Source organism: Puma concolor, chromosome B3 (assembly GCF_028749965.1).
Source record: "Puma concolor isolate L17-30 chromosome B3, mPumCon1.1.hap2, whole genome shotgun sequence".
In the NCBI taxonomy this organism is placed as follows: Eukaryota; Metazoa; Chordata; class Mammalia; order Carnivora; family Felidae; genus Puma; species Puma concolor.
In genome coordinates, this window is record NC_141672.1 from 26,170,962 (window position 1) to 26,194,310 (window position 23,349).

General features: G+C 39.4%; 1 protein-coding gene across 2 annotated transcripts in view; it reads left to right on the top strand.

Annotated features, from left to right (window-relative positions):
- The window catches only part of SPTLC2 (serine palmitoyltransferase long chain base subunit 2), a 110,960-nt gene that overhangs the window by 38,705 nt on the left and 48,906 nt on the right, over positions 1-23,349 (top strand). For both annotated transcript variants that reach the window (XM_086709146.1, XM_086709147.1), the window contains exons 5-9: positions 1,477-1,601; positions 6,976-7,069; positions 8,654-8,759; positions 9,989-10,208; positions 12,868-12,994. In XM_086709146.1, coding sequence (XP_086565272.1) covers positions 1,477-1,601; positions 6,976-7,069; positions 8,654-8,759; positions 9,989-10,208; positions 12,868-12,994 — 672 coding nt within the window. The remainder of the gene's footprint in view (positions 1-1,476; positions 1,602-6,975; positions 7,070-8,653; positions 8,760-9,988; positions 10,209-12,867; positions 12,995-23,349) is intronic.

Here is a 23,349-nt window from a genome sequence, read left to right on the forward strand (position 1 = left end):
ATAAGTATTTGACTCATTTACAGCTTTAATGTTCACTTTGTTGGCTTTTACAAATGGTAGTGGTTAAGAGTGCTGTTTCCTAGGCCTGACCCTGTGGGCATATGAGGGTTATTTAATCTGTTTCCATGCTGGTAAGTGGGGGTAAGAATAATTACTACCTTATAGGGCTATTGAAGAATTAATTCATATAAAGCATTTTGTGACTTGGTAAATATTCAGTAAATGTTAACTTTTTGTTATTGTACCTTTACAAAATGTAAAGGTGAATATATTTATATAAATAAATTTCATTTTTGTTCATAGGACGATTTCAAATTCTTCTGTTTTGTTCCAGAGAACTGATAACTATAAAGGTTAAAAGGCAACTTCTGGATATTTATTACTATGAATCACCCTCAAACTTAGTAGATTAAAACAGTAATTCATCATTATTTCTCATAGGTCTAAAGATTGGCAAGTTTAGCTGGGTCATTTGTACTCAGGTCCGTAATGACATAGTTTAGGAAGCATGGTGCAATGACGATATATGGTAATCAGACCTTACATCTTTATGACACTTTGTAGTTTATAAATTTCTTGAGCCTTTTCTCTCTTTTGATCCTCACAACAATGTCATGAGGTAGATAGAGCAAATATTATTATTAGTATTTAGCAGATATGAAACTGAAGCCCAGGGAGGTTAAATGACTTGCTTAAAGCTTTGAGGACTTGTAGCATCTCAGTTCAGCAGTCTTTTTTTCATCATCTTTTCTGCATTGATCAGTCTTGTTCGGTCCTTACAGATTTGATTATTGACATAAAATCACAATACAAAGTGAGGGAGGATGTTTTTTAACTTGTCTTTTGCTACATAACAAATCATTCTAAAACCTAGCAACTTAAAACAGACACATTTATTTGCTTATAATTCTGCCATTTGGAGAAGCCTTGATATTTACCTTAGCTCCATGTGGTGTTGGGTGGGGCATTATGGCTGAGGATAGAGTATCCAGGGTGGTTTCACTTACATGTCTGATACCTCAGTTGGGTAGTGGGATCAGTCAAGGGCTGGCTGAGCCCTGCATTCCTCTTCCATAGTCACTTATCCTCCAGAGGCCCTCCTGCTCCCCGTGGCTTTTCTTTACAAGCTAGTTAGACTGTTTTGTGTGGCAGCTGACTTCAAAAGTATAAAAGCGGATGTTGCCAGGCCTCTCAAGGCCTAGACTTAGAACTATCATGTGTCAGCAGGAATGGGAGAAATTGTTGGCAATCTTCTTTACAGAAATTCCATCACAGGTGCTGAATCTGAAGGTATTCAGATCTGAAGTGGTATCGACCACGATGTCTTTCGTTAGCCATTTCTCTTCATACTACTCTTCCATAGAGCTTAGTCTGAAAAGGTTGTAACGTGAAGACTGTGATTTCTTTTTATAAAGTAATGAGTAACTCTTAAATTCAGGATTTGGCAGTGTTAACTTCACTAAGTTCTTCACACAGGAAACCTGGACAAGCATGAAGAACTAGAGAAGCTTGTGGCAAGTTTCTTGGGAGTAGAAGCTGCTATGGCATATGGCATGGGATTTGCAACAAATTCAATGAACATTCCTGCTCTTGTTGGCAAAGTAAGACTTGTCATTTATGAAAACTCTCTTGTATGTTGTAAAGCATTCAGAACAAGCCAAAGGCTGTTGTAAACTTCATACCAAACCTGGTCTGCTGAAAGATATATCTATCACAAATTTTTGAATAACAATATCACATGGAGACTTAGTGGAAGCTTTCTTGCTAGAACTCATGATTCTTTACTCTTCCATTAGAGGACTCTTGCCTTCGTCATTCATGTGGTTTTGAAAGGGATTCTGATAAAAACCTCATAAAATGCTAAAATTTTGAAAGAAACAATGTTTAATTTGGAAGGTTGTTTAACAGGTGGTTTTTCCTAAGTAGAAAAATTTGAAAATACATAGGTACCCTAATACTTGTTCTTATAATGCGTGTTGCTCAGAGATAATATAGGCAAATTATAGGTATATATGTAAAGTGAAGGTAATACTATAGGTTAAAAGTAAGAATATAAGTTAATAATAGTGAAAGTTTAAAGCACCTGGGTGGCTCAGTCAGTTAAGTGGCTAACTCTTGATTTCGGCTCAGGTCATGATCTCACAGTTCATGAGATCAAGCCTTCATCGGGCTCTGCACTGACAGTGTTGAGCCTCCTTGGGGTTCTCTTTCTCCCTCTCTGCCCTCCTGTGCTTGCACTCTCTCTCTGTCTCTCAAGATAAGTAAATAAACTTAAAAAAAGTAATAATGAAGGTTAAAAGTAGTAGTACTAATAAAAATAATAATTTAAGAACTGTGTATTTTTTGCTCCCTTGTGGGTAGAGTTTGTAAGGGGGCAGTTAAGGAGAGAAGAGATAAGAGACTTTGTAAATCACATTTTAGCAGACTGACACTGTCCACTTGAAAGGGCCCTTAAGGAATTTTATTTATTTTTTAAATTTTATTTTAAGTAGGCTCCACACTCAGTGTGGGGCTTGAACTCACAACCCTGAGATCAAGAATTGTATGCTCCACTGACTGAGCCAGCCAGGTGCCCCAGGTTTTTTAATATTGATATTTAGGAATTGTATATTGAAAAATTGGTAGATTACTGAGTTGAAAGACTTGGGTTTTTGTTTGGTTGCTTATATATTCAAATTTATTTATTTTTTTGTATATTCAAATTTAGCTCTATGACTGTGAGCATGTCACAGCCTTCCTTTTTTTTTTTTTTTTTTTCTTTTAAGTTTTATTTATTTAAGATATCTCTACACCCAAACCTGGGGCTCAAACCCATGACCTCCCAAAGTCAAGAATTGGCCTGCTCTTCTTTTTTTTTTTTTTTAATGTTTATTTATTTTTTGAGAGAGACAGTGTGAGTGGGAGAGAGGGAGGGAGACACTAGAATTGCCTGCTCTTCTGACTGAGCCAGCCAGGCACCCCGTCACAGACTTTCTGAGCCTCAGATTTTGCCTTGTAAAATGAGGTCCTTGGACTAGGTTAACTGTAAAGTCCTTTTCAGTTATATAATGTATGGTTTCTTTTTTTTTCTTTTTAATTTTTTTTTTAACGTTTATTTATTTTTGAGACAGGGAGAGACAGAGCATGAACGGGGGAGGGTCAGAGGGAGAGGGAGACACAGAATCTGAAACAGGCTCCAGGCTCTGAGCCGTCAGCACAGAGCCCGACGCGGGGCTCAAACTCACGGACCGCAAGATCATGACCTGAGCCGAAGTCGGACACTTAACTGACTGAGCCACCCAGGCGCCCCTATAATGTATGGTTTCAAGGAACACATGGAACAAATAGAGAACAAATACCAAGGGAGGAGGTTTAAACCCAATTATATTGATATTATATGATACTATATTAAATATAAATGGCTTATATATTCCAATTAGAAAAGAGAGGTTGGGGGCATCTGGGTGGCTCAGTCATTTAAGCATCTGACTTTGGCTCAGGTCATGATCTCACTATTCATGAGATCAAGCCCCACGTTGGGCTGTGCACTGATGGTGCAGAGCCGGCTTGGGTTTCTCTCTCTTTCCTTCTCTCTGCCCCTTCCCCCCACACGTGCTCTCTCTCTCAAAATAAATAAACCTAAAAAAATTATTTTTTCAAAAATAAAAAAGAGCTTGTCAGATTAGATAAAATTAAGTAGGTTTCTACCAAAAACCTACTTTAAAGACACAGGTTAAAAGTAAAAGGATGAAAGGAGATACAGCAAGCAAACAATAATTTGAAAAGAAAATTAGAGTGACTATATTAATATAAACAAAGATTTCAGAGCAAGGAATATTTCTCGGGGTAAAGTGGAACATTGTATAATGATACAGGAGTTAATTCATTAAAAAGATAACAATTTAAAATATATCGGTACCTAAGTAGAGCTTCAAAGTACATGAAGCAAAAATTGATGAAAGGAGAAATAGACAAATATATAATTGTTACTAGAGATCTCCATATCTTTCTCTGAATAATTGATAGAACTAGGCACAAAATCAGCAAGGTTAGAGAACACTTGAAAAACATTACCAACCAACTTGACCTAATTGACATTTATGAAACATTTTACCCAATAACAGCAAACATTTACCAAGATAGGCCATTTTCAGGGCCATTAAACAAGCCTTAACAAAATTTTAAAAATTTAAATTATTCAAAGTATGTTCTCTGATTCTAATGCAATTAAATTAGAAATCAGTAACATAAGGGGCACCTGGGTGGCATCCGTAAGTGTCAGACTTTGGCTCAGGTCATGATATCACGGTTTATGAGTTTGAGCCCCACATTGGGCTCCATGTTAACAGCTCAGAGCCTGGAGTCTGCTTCAGATTCTGTGTCTCCCTCTGCCCCTCCCCAACTCGTACGTGCCTGCTCTCTCTCTCAAAAACAAATAAAAAAAAAAAAAAGAAAGAAAAATCAGTAACACAGAGATACCTGGAAAATGCTCAAATATTTGAAAAACCATACTTCCAGATAACTCATGAGTCAAAGCAGAAAGGAAACATAGAAAATAATTTGAATGAAATGGAAGTGAAGCATATTATAATTTGTGAGACAAAGCTAAAGCAATTCTCAGGGAATATATAGTGTTAAGTGCTTGTATTAATAAAAGAAAAGTTTTGGGGTGCCTGGGTAGCTCATTTGGTTAAGCGTCCGACTCTTGATTTCAGCTCAGGTTGTGATCTCATGGTTCATGAGATGGAGCCCTGTGTTCCATGCTGACAGCTTGGAGCCTGCTTGGGATTTTTCTCTCTCCTTCTCTCTCAGTCCCTATCACCCCTCCCTTCAAAATGAAAAAAAATAAACATTAAAAAAAAAAGAAAAACATTTTTTTTGAAGGAGAGAGAGACAGAGAATGAGGAGGGGAGAGGCAGAGAGAGAGGGAGACACAGAGTCTGAAGCAGGCTCCAGGCTCTGAGCTGTCAGCACGGAGCCCGATGTGGGGCTCAAGCTCACGAACTGCAAGATCATGACCTGAGCCAAAGTCAGATGCTTAACCAACTGAGCCACCCAGCCACCCCAAAAAAGAAAAATTTTTATGGAAACCAATTTGACAATAAATTTTATATTAAAAAAAAGCCACATTTTGAATCAGCCATCTAAATAAGGACTTTGAAAAAGAAGAGCAAATTAAAGAGTCCCAAAGAGTCCAAACAGAGGAAAGATAAAATAAAGGTAAATTCAGAAATCAATGATTTAGAAAAGAGACAATGGGAAAAATGTGTGAAACCAAAGATGGTTCTTTGAGAAAATGAATAAAATTGATAACTCTCTAGCCAGACTGGTGAGGATAAAAAGAAGACACAAATTGCCAGTGGCAGGAATGACAGAGGGCACATCACTACACATCCCATAGACATTAAAAGGATAATAAGGACATTTTAAGAACTTTATGCCAGTAAATTCAACAACTTAGATACTGTGGACACATTCTTTGAAAGACCTAAATGTATGGTTCTTTGACTTCATCACGTTGATTATAATACATTCCTGTCCTGCATTTTAGCAGTATAAATCTTGAGATTCTTACTTGGAATTTCTCAGAATTTTTCACAGTAAAGAGTTAAATAATCTTGTTCTATTCTTCCCTGTATGTTCAGAAACTCTAATCATGTAGAATTAGAGATCTTATATACAGACACGGAAGGTCTTACCTTAAAGATTTATCTCTCAAATCAAGTATTTTAGTTGAAATGTTATTAAGTATCATTTAATCTATTAAAGGCAGGAACCAATACAGTTTTAATATTTCTTTGAGTCTGATACTAAATTCTATGTGAGGTTGTTGATTATTCAGCTTCAAGGAAGGGGGAAACCGTATACTGTAGAATAAGAGCATGTGTTCTGGTAGCAGAAGCTTTGTAATGAATCACTTAGCATGCTTGTGACCTTGGGCAAGGTTTGTTAACTTCTCTGAAAGGGAATTTCCTCATATGTAAAGTGGGGATAATAATAGTACCTGCCTCAGAGATTTTTTTAATGAGGATTAAAAGTAATAATGCCTTTAAAAGCCTTAACATAATGCCAGGAACCTATTAAGTACTTAGCTGTTAACTGCTGACATTTAATTTTATTTTATTTTTGAACTAAGGATGATAGTTCATGGTAGATTGATACACAGAAATGGTGAATAAGAATGTCTAAAAAGGAGGTAAGGGGCTCCTGGCTGGCTCAGTCGTGGAGCATGCAACTCTTGATCTTGGAGCTGTAACGAGCCCCACGTTGGGTACAGAGATTACTTAAAAATAAACTCTTAGGGCTCCTGGGTGGCTCAGTCGGTTAAGCGTCCGACTTCAGCTCAGGTCACGATCTCGCGGTCCGTGAGTTCGAGCCCCGCGTCATGCTCTGGGCTGATGGCCCAGAGCCTGGAGCCTGCTTCCGATTCTGTGTCTCCTTCTCTCTCTGCCCTTCCCCCGTTCATGCTGTGTCTCTCTCTGTCTCAAAAATAAATAAACGTTTAAAAAATAAATAAATAAATAAATAAACTCTTAAAAAAAATACGTAAAAAGGTAAATAACAAATCATATTGCAGATTTTGTCAGGAAAAAAAAAATGAGCTGAAAAGAGAAGAAAATAAAATTGTATGGAGGGAAAGGAGGAGGATCCTTTTAAGGTACAGTGGAATGCAAGAGTGGCAAGTAAAGGATTTGAAGACTTGCAGAAGAGAAATTCAGAGTTTGGATGTAAATAAAAGCTTGTTGTTGTATACCTGAATATTTAAGTCAGTCACAGGACTGAAGAAATGAAAAGGCTGGAATTCTGCATCTACTTCTAAGTTAATTTTGCAAAACAAAAATATGTATACTTTTCTTCTTCTTGAAATTGATAGTTTTGCTGTTGTACAAGCTTTCCTTAATAAGATAGCATTATTCATGATTTTAGCGTTTTATAATTTGTGTAACTACATCTTTCCTCCCAGCTTCTTACCTTCCTGTGCTTGTGGTTTTGCAGGGTTGCCTGATTTTGAGTGACGAACTAAACCATGCATCTCTGGTTCTAGGAGCCAGACTCTCGGGAGCAACCATTCGAATCTTCAAACACAACAGTGAGTTTGATGTGGAATCCACTTCAGACTTTAGTGTTTAATATTTTTTGGGTTAGTGGCAGTGGTACCATTAGTTACATTAATAATAGAAAATCTAAATGAAGCATGTTGCGACATTTAAAATGTCCTTCTGGTCCAGTCTTTTAAAAGTTATTCTTGGGGCACCTGGGTGGCTCAGTTGGTTAAGCGACTGCCTCTTGGGTTTGGCTCAGGTCATGATCAATAGTTTGTGAGTTCGAGCCCCTAATCAGGCTCTGTGCTGACAGAGTGGAGTCTACCTGGGACTCTCTCTCTCTCTTTCTCTGTCTCTGTCTCTCTCTTTCTCTCTCTCAAAAAAATAAATAAACTTTAAAAAGTTATTCTCTTCCTCATTAGAATAGAAATAGAGGCTAAAGGAAGCCTTTTGGTACAAAATACAAGATTCTCCTTTTATTTGGCTTTCAACTTTTTCTAAATAAATTTTTTCAATGTGTATTTATTTCTGAGAGAGAGAGACAGAGTGCAAGCAGGGGAGGAGCAGAGAGAGGGAGACACAGAATCCGAAGCAGGCTCCAGGCTTTGAGCTGTCAGCACAGAACCCAATGTGGGCCTTGAATCCATGAACAGTGAGATCATGACCTGAGCTGAAGTCGGCCACTTAACCAACTGAGCCACCCAGGTGCCCCGAGAGAGGCAGGGGAGGGCTTGTGGTGGGGGAGAGAATCTTAAGTGGGTTCCACACACAGCGTGGAGACTGATGCCTGACATGGGGCTCGAACCCCTGACCCTGGGATCATGACCTGAGCACAAACCAAGAGTCGGATGCTCAGCTGACCAAGGCACCCAGGTGTCCCCAGAGCATTTATCATTAACAGGAAAATTATGATCCTCATTAATGGTAGTACCAGCCCAGCTGTTTCTGGGCCTGTTAACCATCCTTAAGGACCAACAGAGCCATGAGAGCTAGATAATGTACAGACAGCTGATCAAGTCAAACAAAAGGCTAACTAATTGCCAAGCTTTCTTACCACATAGTCTCATGGATGCCACTGGCGTATTTTTAGCACACTACTAAGTTAAAGCTGTTTAACAAGCAGTTATTGAGTGTATCCTGGGTGAAAGGAAATGGAGCATGCGCATGAATTTTCCCTCCTATTTGCTTTTTAAGAGGTGCATGTATTTTTAATAGTTTATTTGCACTTTCTTGCTCAGTCTTTTATGTGTGTATTTCTGAATGACTCACTAGGATTAAAGATACAGTTGATTCTACGAATACAAAAAAAAAAAAAGCTAACTGAATGGTCAGGTATTTAACATGAAACATGAGCCATTTCACAAGCATGCTAACCAACTCTGAATCACCTATGCCACAGTTATTTGGTGGAGTTTTTGTGGTTTTGAACATTTATTACATTTCAGATTGTCATTCAAGCTAGCAGTAGCTCACCCATTTTGTCTTTTTCGGCTCAGTTCTGATTCCATAAGTTAATGTCCTTTGCTATTTGAGACACCCTTCCTGAATAAGAAACGTGTATTTGCATTTCTGAAATAAAGTTCAGAAAGAGGAAGGTACTTTGTGCTGAAATTCTTTTTTGTGTGATGTAGATATGCAAAGCCTAGAGAAGCTGCTGAAAGATGCCATTGTTTATGGTCAGCCTCGGACTCGAAGGCCCTGGAAGAAAATTCTAATCCTTGTGGAGGGAATATATAGGTAATCCTACTTTCCTATTCTTATCTTTTCTGATTTGGCTCCATGAAGTTACAGAATTTTTAAGCAGAAGGGAATGGTAATCTAGACCCCTCTGGAAACTAAGGAAACAATGTTTATGATTTGTTAAAATACCTGGAAGCAGGGGCGCCTGGGTGGCTCAGTCGGTTAAGCGGCCGACTTCGGCTCAGGTCATGATCTCGCGCTGCGAGTTCCAGCCCCGCGTCGGGCTCTGTGCTGACAGCTCAGAGCCTGGAGCCTGCTTCAGATTCCGTGTCTCCCTCTCTCTCTGGCCCTCCCCCGTTCATGCTCTGTCTCTCTCTGTCTCAAAAATAAATAAACGTTAAAAAAACCAAACAAACCTGGAAGCAGAGTTTGCACTAGAACAGAAGTCTTTTTCTCTGGCTTTTCTTTATTCTTTCTGTTGTGCTTCATAGTCTCCAGATCACCCCTCTGTTGGGGTCCTTTCTTTTTCTGCTGTTTATAGAGGGAATTTATACAGAGGGCCAAGAATTGGAATATATTTTCTAATATGTCAAAACAAATCATACATCATTTCATTTGAAGAAAGATTTTATTCTGGTTTATTTGCAGTCCTCGCACTTACTTTCTTACGTCCTATTTTTTTTTTAATTCTTTTATTTCATTTTATTCTGTTATTTTAATTACACATGCAACATAACACAAAATCTAATGTTGCCTGTAATTACAAGCATTGGAAGAATCTGGTGACCTTTATCCCTCTGTGGTAAATTAAGATCAGTTCTGTTCTGATGCTTGTTTTAAAAGATCCACTCTCCTTTCCCCTAGACATCTGCCTGGCCATGGCATCACCTAACTTTGCTAGTTTAAAATCACAGGCAGATGGGGCACCTGGGTGGCGCAGTCGGTTAAGCGTCCGACTTCAGCCAGGTCACGATCTCGCGGTCCGTGAGTTCGAGCCCCGCGTCAGGCTCTGGGCTGATGGCTCGGAGCCTGGAGCCTGTTTCCAATTCTGTGTCTCCCTCTCTCTCTGCCCCTCCCCCGTTCGTGCACTGTCTCTCTCTGTCCCAAAAATAAATAAAAAACGTTGAAAAAAATTAAAAAAAAATAAAATAAAATCACAGGCAGAGTTGTCAAACTATTTTAAAAAAGCAATAAACTGAAAAAATTAATAATAACAGTAAGTTGACAGACCAGCCCCTAATTTTGAGTTAAGAAGTCTCTGTATGTATTTTCTCCTGTCTTGCCAGCATGGAGGGATCTATTGTTCGCCTTCCTGAAGTGATTGCTCTTAAGAAGAAATACAAGGCATACTTGTATCTAGATGAAGCTCACAGCATTGGGGCTCTGGGACCTACAGGTCGAGGGGTGGTAGATTACTTTGGCCTGGATCCTGAGGATGTGGACGTTATGATGGGAACATTCACAAAGAGTTTTGGTGCTTCTGGAGGATACATTGGAGGCAAGAAGGTAAATGGGCCATGTGAATTGAGCAATTGAGGATAAAGGGACTGGTGATTAGACTTGGTAACTCACTTGTGACAGATAAGAATCTGGAACCCCGATGTGGAGACCCTGAATTTGTTTGTGGCTTAGGCTCACAGTGCCTTTGGGCTTCACAGTTCAGCTTAGGGAGTGACTGATAAACTAAAGGCGGGTTCTGTTCATTGTTTGTTGTTTTCTTATTTGAGCTTCGCTCTAAACTACACACTGGTCTGAGATACAGAACACCCTCTTGTATGAGAGAACACACAGTGGTGCTGCCTGTTTGCCACAGTCTTCTACTGGGTTTGAGTTGTGCCCACAGTTTCAAAAGTAGAGTTTATAATGAGAGCCAGTGGGAATAGAAGACCAGTTTCCCTCCCCTTGACCTCAAATGCATCTTGGGTGAGCATAGAGACAGGAAGAAAAAGATTATTTTGCCTGCTCTGGTGTACTACAAGGCATTGTATTTTTCAATTGAAAAATTATGTAATGAACTCTGAGGTTTTTGAGAATCAATGCGGTGTGATGGAAATGGCTGAATCATGAGACAGAGGCCTAGGTTTGAATATTTCCCTAACTTTGTGAGACCTTGGGCAAAGCATTTAACCTTCCCATTTCCTTATCACTAAAAACAGAGATAAATATGCCTAGTTTATAAGATTGTATAGTAAGGGTTGAAAAAATAATGTACGTCCATGTTACAACATGGATGAATTTGAAAGTTCATGTTAGTCAGTTTACATGAACTTAAAGAAGTCAGTCACAAAGGTCACATTGTATTATTGCTTTTATATGATATATCCAGAGCAGGCCGATTCAGAGACAGAATGTAGGTTCGTGGTTGCCAAGGGCTGAGGGGATGGGAGAAGCGGCAAGTGATTGCTGATGGGTATGAGGTTTCTTTCTGAGGTAATAAAATGTCCTAAAATTAGATAGTAGGGCCCGGCTCGCTCATTTGGTAGAGTATGTGATTCTTGATCTCAGGGTCATGAGTTCAAGCCCCATGCTGGGCATAGAGCCTACTTTAAAAAAATAAATAAAACAAGATTAGATAGTGATGAAAGTCGCACAGCTCTATGAGTATACTGAAAGCCACTGAATTGTATACTTTAGTAAAGTTAATTCCATCTCGGTAAAACTGTTATTTAAAAAAACTCTCCATGGTATTAGAAAAAAACACATCATTTGTTAGTATTTGTATGAGGTATGTGGTAGGAGCTCATACATATCTCTAATTCCTTTTTAAACCTTGACATTGGGAGGCTTAAAGCATGGACTTTCTCTTAATAATTGATTGCCTTTTAGAGAAAACTCATTATTAGTGGTTTTAGTCAAGGCTGATAGAGTTTTACCTCAAATTTTTGTTAATGGAACCAGGCTCACTTTGGAGAGTTTGATTGCTAAGATTTATTGCCAAACCAAAGGACTTGAAATCATACTCTGGGAGATCATTTAGGTATGGTATATCTTTGCTTTTGTGGGTTTTGAATAGTTTTTAGTGTTTTTGAAGTGAGACACTATTTTTGTAGTCCTATTCTGTGTGTCCTTTTTGGGTTCTGATACATGAGCTACTTTGCACATTTTATTTAAAGATTTAGTGAAGTTAAAAGGAGAGAATAGGGACATAGACCTGATTGTTTTGGACTCCTTGTAACTGGCATACAAAGTTTTTCTTCACTCAGTGAGATGGCTTTCCTGTTCTCATGAAAGACCCAGTGAATTTCTATTCTGCCATATTTATATTATTTTATAAATCTGTATCTGGAGGATATTTAGATTTTTTAATGTTGGGGGGGCAGAGAGACAAGGGGACAGAGAGGATCTGAAGCAGGCTCTGCTCTGACAGCAGAGAGCCTGGTGGGGTGCTTGAACTGAGGAACCATGAGATTATGACCTGAGGTGAAGTCGGACACTTAACCAACTGAGCCACCCGGGTGCCCCTAGAGGATATTTAATACCTTTAAAATTGATGCTAGAGAACGGTCTTACTCTTACTCAGAAGTGTAAGGATGGGCTTAGCAGACATAGGGTAGCATGTAGATGATATTTTTTGTAATACTTAAAAGTAAATTATTGTGGGGTGCCCAGGTGGCTCATTTGGTTAAGTGTCTGACTCTTGGTTTCGGCTCAGGTCATGATCTCATGGTTTGTGAGATTGAGCCCCAAGTCGCTGACAAGTGTGGAGCCTGCTTGGAATTCTCTCTCTCTCCCTCTCTCTCTGCCCCTCCCCTGCGTGTGTTCTCAAAATAAATAAATAAACTTAAAAAAAAAAAAGGAAATTATTGTATCTAAAAAGCAATCCATATGCCTTGTTTATTAACACAGCATTGCAGATACGTTTATAACATTAAGTGGTATGTTCTCCAAATTTAGAGAGCTTCTTTAAAACTAGTTTTTCTTTCTTTCGTGTTGTGGCACATTTAACAAACAAAACAAAGCCTGAGGCTGTTGCCATGTGTCAGATGCAGTTGTTGCTGGTGGTGTCCTTTGACCGATGATGCTGGTTGATCTTGAGTCTCAGATTAGTGTCCCCATCCCCATGCTCTTGAAGGGAGGAAGAGTGCTTTCACCTGGAAGGAAGGCAGTGATATCGCCCGAGGATTCAAGCTTTACCTCTAATGACTTGCTTCTGTGAACTCCACAGGAGCTGATAGACTATCTGCGAACACATTCCCATAGTGCAGTGTATGCCACGTCGCTGTCACCGCCTGTTGTGGAGCAGATTGTCACCTCTATGAAGTGCATCATGGGGCAGGATGGCACTACCCTCGGTAAGTGTGTTTTCTTGGAAAATTTCCTATGTTCAGTAAATGCTTAGCAACCAAACATGCTCTTTTCTTGAACTTTTTTCCTCAAATGAGGAGTCAGGTCTACTAATGGGCAGAACTGGCAGGTGTGTGAGGCCTCGGTTGCTATGGGCACTTTTCAGTGTGTTTGGTACACATATGCCATGACAACTAGCCTGGCTTGCTTCCAGTTGAATTTTCTTGTCTACAGATGGTGACACTTTAATCTTATGATCTTACCTATCTTCATAAGTCTTAGGTAATGAGCCCCAGAGTCTTTCTCAAATTGTACAGTTTTATATGAAGATGTAACTCACTGTGTGTAGTGAGAATCTGTTCCCAATGTATTTAAAGTCTGCTGTTTGCATATATTAGTGTCCTTGATTCAGTGCCTTTTAAAAGAGTTTCTAATTTAAGAGCGGATAATAAAAGTCATCCTGGATTTGTTTATTCTGTCTTTGGTGGGATTTGTAGTCCAAGCTAGGTGCCCTGACATAAACATACTAAAATGAACAATAAATAAAATGTAGTACTTTCTATTTGGCTTTTATTCTGCATCACTAGAGGGCAGTATTGACTGCAGAAAATGTAGAACAATTGGGATTTTTGTTTTGTTTTTTTCACTTCTGAACTATTTCCATTGTGTGTATGAGACATACGTTAGTTTTGGTTGTTGCTTTTTTAAGTGCGTCTAAAATGAGTCTTATTCTTATAAAAGATCCTGCATTATCAGCCTTGAGCTGTCTTCATTTATATAATATTTTGTGGTAAGATTTATTTGGTTTGCACTGAAAAACAGGAAGGAAGGAGTATGTCTGATTTTGATTAATGTAAGCCTGTTTTCTTAAATCAGAATTTTACCTTCATATTTTTTCTCACCTGTGATATATCCTTATTATCTCTAGTAAGAGATTTTTGTAAATGGATTTTGAAAGTGTTGGTCATTTTCAGTTTCATGAATTCATTCCTTGGGGAAGGAAATACTTCATTCATATTGTGAACACAGTATGGAGCCTTGTGAGTAACCCCCTGTTAACAGTATCTATGTTATCTCCTCTCCTTCCTTTATGGTGTTAATTACAAGTAGCATGTTCTGATCTGAGATATACATATATAGCTAGCAGTCATCTACCTCCTTCAGGTAGGTGCCATCAACCTTACTGATCCAGTATATGGACTGAGGTGACTGCAATGAAAGGCCAACAGCTATCAAAGTTAATTTTGGATAATTTTTTTTGCCTGTCCTAGAGCATGGATCTGTGTGATGTGTGACCTCTGGATAGATGACTTATCCATACCAAATAATGAAATCTAGGCTCTGCTGGCGGTGAGAAAATGAAATATGGTAATTAGCTATAGATAGACGTTGGGGTTAGCACTCATTTTCCAGTTTATTTCTCGCCTCTTTAACCACCCCCTATGCGTAGTGGTGTGAAATAAGAGCCGTCTTATTATGCTCACAGATTCTGCAGGTCAGGAATTCGGTCAGGGCACAGCAGGATGGCTTGTCTTTGCTCCGTAATATCCAAGGCTTGAGCTTGGAAGACCCAAACGGCTGGGGAAGACTCAGATGGCTGGGGGCTGGGATCATCTGGAGGCTTCTTCCCTCCCATGTCACTTGGGCCCAAGTGTCTTGAATTCTGGGCTCAGCTGAGACTGTTGACCAGAGCACCTTCACATTCCCTCCCCGCGAGGCTGGGCTCCTTATTGCACGGTGACTGGGAATCCAGAGGGATGCTTCAGAGCAGGCATTTCCAAAGGATGTGCTGTAACCCCATGACCTTTTCTGGTTTGTTGTTAACAAGCAGGTCACTAAGGCCAATCCAGATTGCAGGGCAGGGAAATCAGACACCGTCTCAAATGGGAAGTGGGTCCAAGAGTTTGTGGCCATTTTTACAACTTGCCACTACCAGCTTGTATACATTTTAAAAATTACTCTCTAAAACTTTTAATTAGTAGTGACAAGCTTCTTTTGGTTACATTATTTCTCTGCCAAAATAGAGGATAATAAAAATGAAACCAAAAGTAGAGATAAATTCCGTATCTCTTAAATCCAGCTACCCAGTCTTAATTAAATATGACCTGATTTCTTTTAGATTTGAGTGTGTAAGGTAATGTTTATTTTTATGGTATCACTGAATGCATCTTTTCGTTGTCCTTGCAGAAGGAAAAAAGTGTGACTCAAGCAGCAGCCCTTTGACTATGCCTTAAAGTGATTTTTAAAAAGAGGTATCTGCAAGTAATTGCCTGAGTGTGATTTTATAATAGAAGTGGCCTCCCTGAGTGAAACTTAATCTCTTATGTTCAAGACATTGAATTTCATTCATTCCACAAACACTGAGTATCTCACTACGTGTTAGGCTCTGTGAATCACAATCCACAGGAAATGGGCTTACAAGCAGATCATTTGAGTGGAGTATATACTTGGGCAGTATTGGAGATGCAGAGGACAGTGGCTTGTTGTGTTAGTCTTGGAGAGTACTATAACAGAAAAATTGAAGTTTTACTATTTTACCAAATATTTGAGCGCTTGCTGTGTGCTAGGTGCTGTTTCTAGGCACTCGTGATTCATCAGGAATGAAACACCCCCAAATTTTTGCCTAATGGGGTTTCTAGTGAGGGAAACAGATTATGGAGTATGCTAGAAAATGGTGAGTACTCCGGAGAATAAGTAGAGAAGTTTCGAGGGACCCAGTTTGCAATTTTAAATAAAGCTGTCATTGAGAAGACAAGATTTTATTTTATTATTTTTTTTTTTTTAATTTTTTTTTTTCAACGTTTTTTATTTATTTTTGGGACAGAGAGAGACAGAGCATGAACGGGGGAGGGGCAGAGAGAGAGGGAGACACAGAATCGGAAACAGGCTCCAGGCTCCGAGCCATCAGCCCAGAGCCTGACGCGGGGCTCGAACTCACGGACCGCGAGATCGTGACCTGGCTGAAGTCGGACGCTTAACCGACTACGCCACCCAGGCGCCCCGAGAAGACAAGATTTTAGCAAGAATTTGAGAGAAGTGAGGATTTGGCCCTGAAAAATCCAGGGATAAAAGAGCCTAGAGATGGAGGCAACTCTATGGTCAGGAAGACCAAGGAGTCCACTGTGGCCTGAGCATAATAGTACGGATAGAGGGGTTGCAGGTGAGGTGTGGAGGATGGCAGTTCTGATAGGAGGCGCACTTGTCTTGTTAAGGGTATTAGGGTGACACAAAAAAAACAGACACACTGTTTCTCTTGCCCTAGTATCAAATTCAGATTCTTGTCTAGTTTTGAGTTCAGATTCTTATGAATCTGTGGCCTCACTAATGTTGGCAGGCTTCTGGCATGCTTCAGGTAGGTTAAAAATGTTATTGGTCCTTCAGGGGCACCTGGGTGGCTCAGCTGGCTAAGTGTTTGACTTTGGCTCAGGTCATGATCTCATGGTTCATGGGTTCGAGCCCTGCATCGGGCTGTGTGTGCTGACAGCTTCGAGCCTGGAGCCTGCTTTGGATTCTGTCTCTCCCTCTCTCTCTGCCCCTCCCCTGCTTGTGCTCTGTCTCTATTCCTCTCTCTCTCTCAAGAATAAATAAGCATTAAAAAAATGTTATTGGTCCTTCAGATTTGATGAAAAGGTACAGAAAATAATGTACCCATGATCTAATATTTTAATGATGTTAATATTGCACCCCATTTATCCACTTTTTAAAAAGAAAAAGATAGCTAAAACTCCCTGTAATGTCCCTTCTTGTTTCTGTTTCTCTCACCCATTCCCCAGAGATAACCACTATTCTGAAATTATCTTTCTGTACTTTTATGCTTTTACTAGGAACATATCCATGTAATGTAAGTATCTCCCACTGTTTGAAGGCTCACTCTTTGCTGTGATGACTTCCAAAAATGCTTATGGAATTTAACTGTCTGAATCAAAACCCCCATCATGTGCACACCATCAAAGATGTTTTCACTTGTGCACAAGTCTGGGGAAGAGGCTGTGGAGTGCACTTCAGTTGTATTTCTCCTCTTTTCCTGATAGGACCCAGTCCCTTGTCCACTTGTGTTGTAAAATGTGTTGTGCAATATCTCTTACCTTCCTTATATTACTAGTGAAAATGTCCTGTGATATGCAGGAAAGCCTATGAAGGAAATAGGTGAGCACAAGAGGCCCACGGATGTCCCTGCATTTGAAGAAAACGTGGGAGTGCTCATGCTCCTGGAGACGAGTGAATGCCTAAGTAGAAATATAATAGACTCCATACTGGGCAGCATCACTGAATGATGCACGCTAGAGTACTTCAGTTGTTTGAGGGTTAAAATAGGTCATTGGTATTTTAGGTGCCTTCTATTTTATAGAAATTCTTGGTAGGCTGTTATGTAGATATTGAAGACTGTTTCAGTTTGGAGCTTTGGATGAGCCAGGAACATGTAATTTTTCTTATTTTTGAATGATGTAATATACAGACTCTGCCGCCTGAAAATTCACAGTGTGACACACTTAGGAACAGACTGGATTCCAGTAGTGAGGACTGTCTATGGTATTTTCTGTTTTTAAATGTTACATAAGTTGGTCATATGAGGGAAGTTTTTCTGCCATTTATTTTGTTTGCTTAATATTGTTTGCATTATTTCTGTTGAGTGTGAGGTTCTCATTCATTTGTTTTTGCCGTTACATGTTCCACGTAGTATTACCACAGCTTCTGTGTTCATCGCTCTATTGATGGACATTTAGGTTGTCAGCTCTTTTTCGCTGTTGTTACATGGTGCTGCAGCAACAGTGTGGCTGAGATTCTTTATCTTGCAGTGATATTGGTGGACATCCTCAGAGGCTGCCAAATTCTTTCAGAAGTCCTTACAGCAGTTCAGTCTCCCATTCTAGTATATGAAAGTTATCATGTGCCCATTTCCTTGTCTTTGTAGATACTGTCAGTCCCTTTAATCCTGCACATAGGATCTGTGTGAAACAGAATCTCATTGTAGTTTTTATTTCTATTTTCCTGATCATTTGTCCCATTGGCTGGGGGTTTTTGTTTGTTTGTTTTTGTTATTTTCTTAAGTTAGGTTCACGCCCAGTGTGGAGCCCAAGGTGGGGCTTGAACTTACAACCCTGAGATCAAAACCTGAGCTGAGATCAAGAGTTACTGAGCCACCCAGGCGCCCCTGGCTGTTTGTTTAGATGGGTATTTTTAAGAGTTCTTCATGTATTCTGGATAATAATTCTTTACCACTATTGTCTCTCAACCTGAGAGACATGGCTTTTCTTTAAATCTTCTTAATAATTTCACAAAACTTTCACAAAAGTTTTCATTCTTAATGTGATAGAATTTATGATTCTTTTCCCATGTGGACAATGTTTTTGTGCCTTAAACAATCTTTTCTTTAGTCTGAGTCAAATATATCTTCTGTAAGTGTTTATTGCTTTCTTCTGTTTTGTATTAATTTGTAGTATGTCTTTATGGTTATATATGTATGTGCATGGCTTATTTTAGGGGCATTTTTCAGTTTCATCTTGGGTTATCTAGGCTTTCTAGAACCATGCATTTTAATATTGTACTGTTTTTCACTTTTTATGTGTTGAAGAAGTTTATCTGGAAGGAATCAGATTTACATAAGAGCTGCACCAGTATTTCTTTCATTGAATTTCCACAGTGCTGTGAATTGGAAATGGGGAGAGCTAAAGATAACCCATATGTGAGCTGAAGACACTTTTACATCATGACAGTGAACTTGCAAAATGAAGAGCCTTTTCTCTACCTTGTGTCAGATATCTCATGTTTAACTTCTGTATAGGAAGGAGGGAGAAAAAGTCACGTAATGTAAGTGCTTGGTCCTGGCTTTGATTTTAGTTTTAGGGAATGTTGGACTAAGAAGCTGGTTTGCTTTCTTTTCATGCCTTACCCTCTAATTTTCTGATTTCTGTTATTGGATATAAAATATCAAGCATTATTTTGAATAAGTTCATTTTTGACATACTATTTTCTCCTTTTTATAAGATATGACAGTTCCTGTTTACTTGCACGTTTTCAATCTCTGTTGTGTAAAGTTATTTCACCATAACTAGTCCTTGCTGTAGGACCACTTCAAACAGGATGCTAACCCAATGGAGTTCTGTTGCAGATGGGGCTGAAGGCAGTGAAGTCACTGGGAACTTGATTCCCTCCCTCCCTCCCTCCCTCCCTCCCTTCCTTCCTTCCTTCCTTCCTTCCTTCCTTCCTTCTTTCTTTCTTTCTTTCTTTCTTTCTTTCTTTCTTTCTTTCTTTCTTTCTTTCTTTCCCTCTTTCTCTCTCTTTCTTCTTCCTCCCTCCCTTCCTTTTTCTTTCTTTCTTTCTTTCTTTCTTTCTTTCTTTCTTTCTTTTTCCTTTCTCTCTCTCTCTTTCTCTTTCTCTCTCTCATGTCAGTTTCAGATAATTCAAAGAATTATAGCTAGATGCTTTAAATAAGCTGCAGTTATTAGCATGGCATTTTTTTGTTTGTTTTGTTTTTGTGTTTACACTTGACCACTTGGAGTACCATATAATTGAATCTACCCTTATTACCACACACTCTACCCTATTTGGCACTCAGATTCACTTTTCTGAACATGCTGTATTTGATAGATGTGTTTTTTTTTTAATTTTTTTTTTCAACGTTTATTTATTTTTGGGACAGAGAGAGACAGAGCATGAACGGGGGAGGGGCAGAGAGAGAGGGAGACACAGAATCGGAAACAGGCTCCAGGCTCTGAGCCATCAGCCCAGAGCCTGACGCGGGGCTCGAACTCCCGGACCGCGAGATCGTGACCTGGCTGAAGTCGGACGCTTAACCGACTGCGCCACCCAGGTGCCCCGATAGATGTGTTTTAGTTTTCTGTTTTTAAGATCATGAATTTATTATATATCTTTTCTTTCTTTTTTTTTTAAAGTTTATTTTTGACAGAGAGAGAGAGAGAGAGAGACAGCGAGAGAGCATGAGTGGGGGAGGGGCAGAGAGAGGGAGACACAGAATCTGAAGCAGGCTCTAGGCTCTGAACTGTCAGCACAGAGCCCAATGCGGGGCTCGAACTCACGGACCATGAGATCATGACCTGAGCCAAAGCCAGACGCTCAACCGACTGAGCCACCCAGGCACCCTGATTATGTATCTTTTCTTTAAGATAATCTATTATTTGAGTTTTTAGCATTTTATATGTGGTCATAAATTTGAGGCTTTTATTCAAAATGTCAATTTTGAGACTGATTTAGGAAGTTCATGTATTACCTGTGCTAAGGTAGTTTTTATTTTCTTCTTTCTTGGCCAAGTATGGACCCCTGTTGATTTGCAGCACAAGTTTCTTGTTGCCATACAAAGATCATCTTTCTTATGTCTTTTATTTTTAAGTGTGCAGGTTTCATTTTTTGAAACTTTGCAGCTTCTGGAAGAAAATAGAAAATGTAGGGAGAAATTTGAGCATTTTTTTTCTTTTTAATTTACCTCCAAGTTAGTTAGCATATAGTGCAACAGTGATTTCAGGAGTAGATTCCCTAATGCCCCTTACCCATTTAGGCCATCCCCCCTCCCACAACTCCTCCAGTAACCCTCTGTTTGTTCTCCATTTTAAGAGTCTCTTATGTTTAGTCCCCCTCCCTGTTTTTATCTTATTTTTATTCCCTTCCCTTATGTTTGTCTGTTTTGTATCTTAAAGTCCTCATATGAGTGAAGTCATATGAGATTTGTCTTTCTCTGACTGATTTCGCTTAGCATAATACCCTTTAGTTCCATCCACGTAGTTGCAAATGGCAAGATTTCATTCTTTTTTTTTTATTTTTTATTTAAAAAAAATTTTTTTTTTCAACGTTTATTTATTTTTGGGACAGAGAGACAGAGCATGAACGGGGGAGGGGCAGAGAGAGAGGGAGACACAGAATCGGAAACAGGCTCCAGGCTCTGAGCCATCAGCCCAGAGCCCGACGCGGGGCTCGAACTCACGGACAGCGAGATCGTGACCTGGCTGAAGTCGGATGCTTAACCGACTGCGCCACCCAGGCGCCCCAAGATTTCATTCTTTTTGATTGCCAAGTAATACTCCATTGAATATGTATACACCACATCTTCTTTATCCATTCATCCATCGATGGACATTTGGGCTCTTTCCATACTTTGGCTGTTGTTGATAGTGCTGCTATAAACATTGGGGTGCACGTGCCCCTTTGAAATAGCACCCCTGTATCCCTTGGATAAATACCTAGTAGTGCAATTGCTGGGTCATAGGGTAGTTCTAATTTTAGTTTTTTGAGGATCCTCCATACTGTTTTCCAGAGTGGCTGCACCAACTTGCAATCCCACCAGCAGTGCAAAAGAGATCCTCTTTCTCTACATTCTCGCCGACATCTGTTGTTGCCTGAGTTGATAATGTTAGCCATTCTGACAGGCGTGAGGTGGTATCTCATTGTGATTTTGATTTGTATTTCCCTGATGATGAGTGATGATGAGTGTGTCGGTTGGCCATCTGGATGTGAAATTTGAGCATTCTAATCTTGCTCCGTGTTCTTGGCTTTTCCTGTTGGCTTTAAGAGACTGGGGCAGGGGAAGACAACTAAAAACTGTGGGGAAAAAAATCACAATAATTTGAAATATTATTCAAATATTTCAAAATTCCATGATGTAGAGCTAGCTATAGCCATACGGTAGAGTCAGTATCTCTGAGCATAGTATTTTTAAATCATTTTCTTATTTAAAACAATCACACAGAAAAGTTGGAAATAGGGGCGCCTGGGTGGCGCAGTCGGTTAAGCGTCCGACTTCAGCTCAGGTCATGATCTCGCGGTCCGTGAGTTCGAGCCCCGCGTCAGGCTCTGGGCTGATGGCTCAGAGCCTGGAGCCTGCTTCCGATTCTGTGTCTCCTTCTTTCTCTGCCCCTCTCCCCTTCATGCTCTGTCTCTCTCTGTCTCAAAAATAAATAAACGTTAAAAAAAAAAAAGAAAAGTTGGAAATAAAGCACAAAAGACTTTTTTTTCCTGAACCAGTTGAAAACAAGCTGCTGATGAGAAGCTTCATCATCCCAAATGCTTTAGTGAGTACTTCCTACATTTTCCTACATAACCACAGTACAACCATACAAAGCCAGAAATTGACACTGAAACAATTAACAATTAACTAAACAATATGGCATGATGTTATTTCAGTAACTAATACTGAAACGTTATTACTGTCTATTCCACAGACCCCTTTTAAGTTTGGCCAGTGTCCGAGTGATGCAGGTGTGGTTCAGAATCACGTGTTGCGTTTAATGGTCCCCGTCTCTAGTCTTCTTCCGCCACAGTTCCCACTCTTTCTTTGACTTCCATGACTTTGACACCACGAACGATTACAGGCCACTTATGCTATAGAATATTCCTCAGTTTGGGTTCACCCAGTGTTTTCCTCGTGATTAAGACTCAGGAATGTATCTCGAACAGGAACAGCACAGAAGTTACACTGCGGTTTTCTATCTTCAGGTTATTCAGGCCTGAAATCTTGGTCAACTTCCCCCATATCTAAGTCAGATTTTGTTGGTTCTCTCACTTCTGCTTACTCCCATTGCCACATTTCTATTTCAGGCCCTGATTACCTATTGCCCAAACTATTGCCCCAGCCTATAACTGCCTTTTTCTTGCTGCAATCTTTCCTGAACACGGCCACCTGTTGCTCTTCCCAACAGAGAGCTGTTTGTCAGCATCTGCTTAAAGATGCAGAAATAGAAAATAGCAGTCTTCAGTACCTACTAGTTGCTCACAGAATAAAGTCCAAATTCTTGATACGATGCTCAAGGTCCTCTACATTTAACAGTAGCTTAACCCATCTTTTTCTGTATCCTCTCATGTATCCTTATTTAAACCAGCTTGGTCCCTCTGCTGGAATGCTTATCCTCCTATCCCCCAAATTCTGTTCATTCTGCAGGACCAACTGAAAGGCTTTTTTACAACACCTTTGTGCTAATACCCTTTTTCTCTCAAAAGCCTTTTTTCACAGCTTTATAGTATCACAGACTTATAATTTTGTCTCACAGGGTTGGTGTTTAATGTTTGAACACAGTGTTTTGTCTAAAGTGTGTATGTAAGTCAGTTCATAGACTTAACTGCTAGATGTTAAAATTGGTGTCCAGTCCTAAAACACCAAATATGTGATGAAATCTCTAAACCTTACCGTTTCATTGTAATTTTGACTGTTTTAAGTATTTTAAAGTATTTTATGTTACTTGCTTTTGGGTTTTTTTCTTCATAACTGATTGTGTAGCTACAGTACAATTCCAATGAGCATATAAAGTTTATTATTGTCATATTCAGCGAGTCTAATAATTTTTGGTTTTGTCTCAGATGAATTAAGTTTCTGAGTGCTGTGTTAGTATTCACACTTTATTTTTTCCCTTTAGTTAAT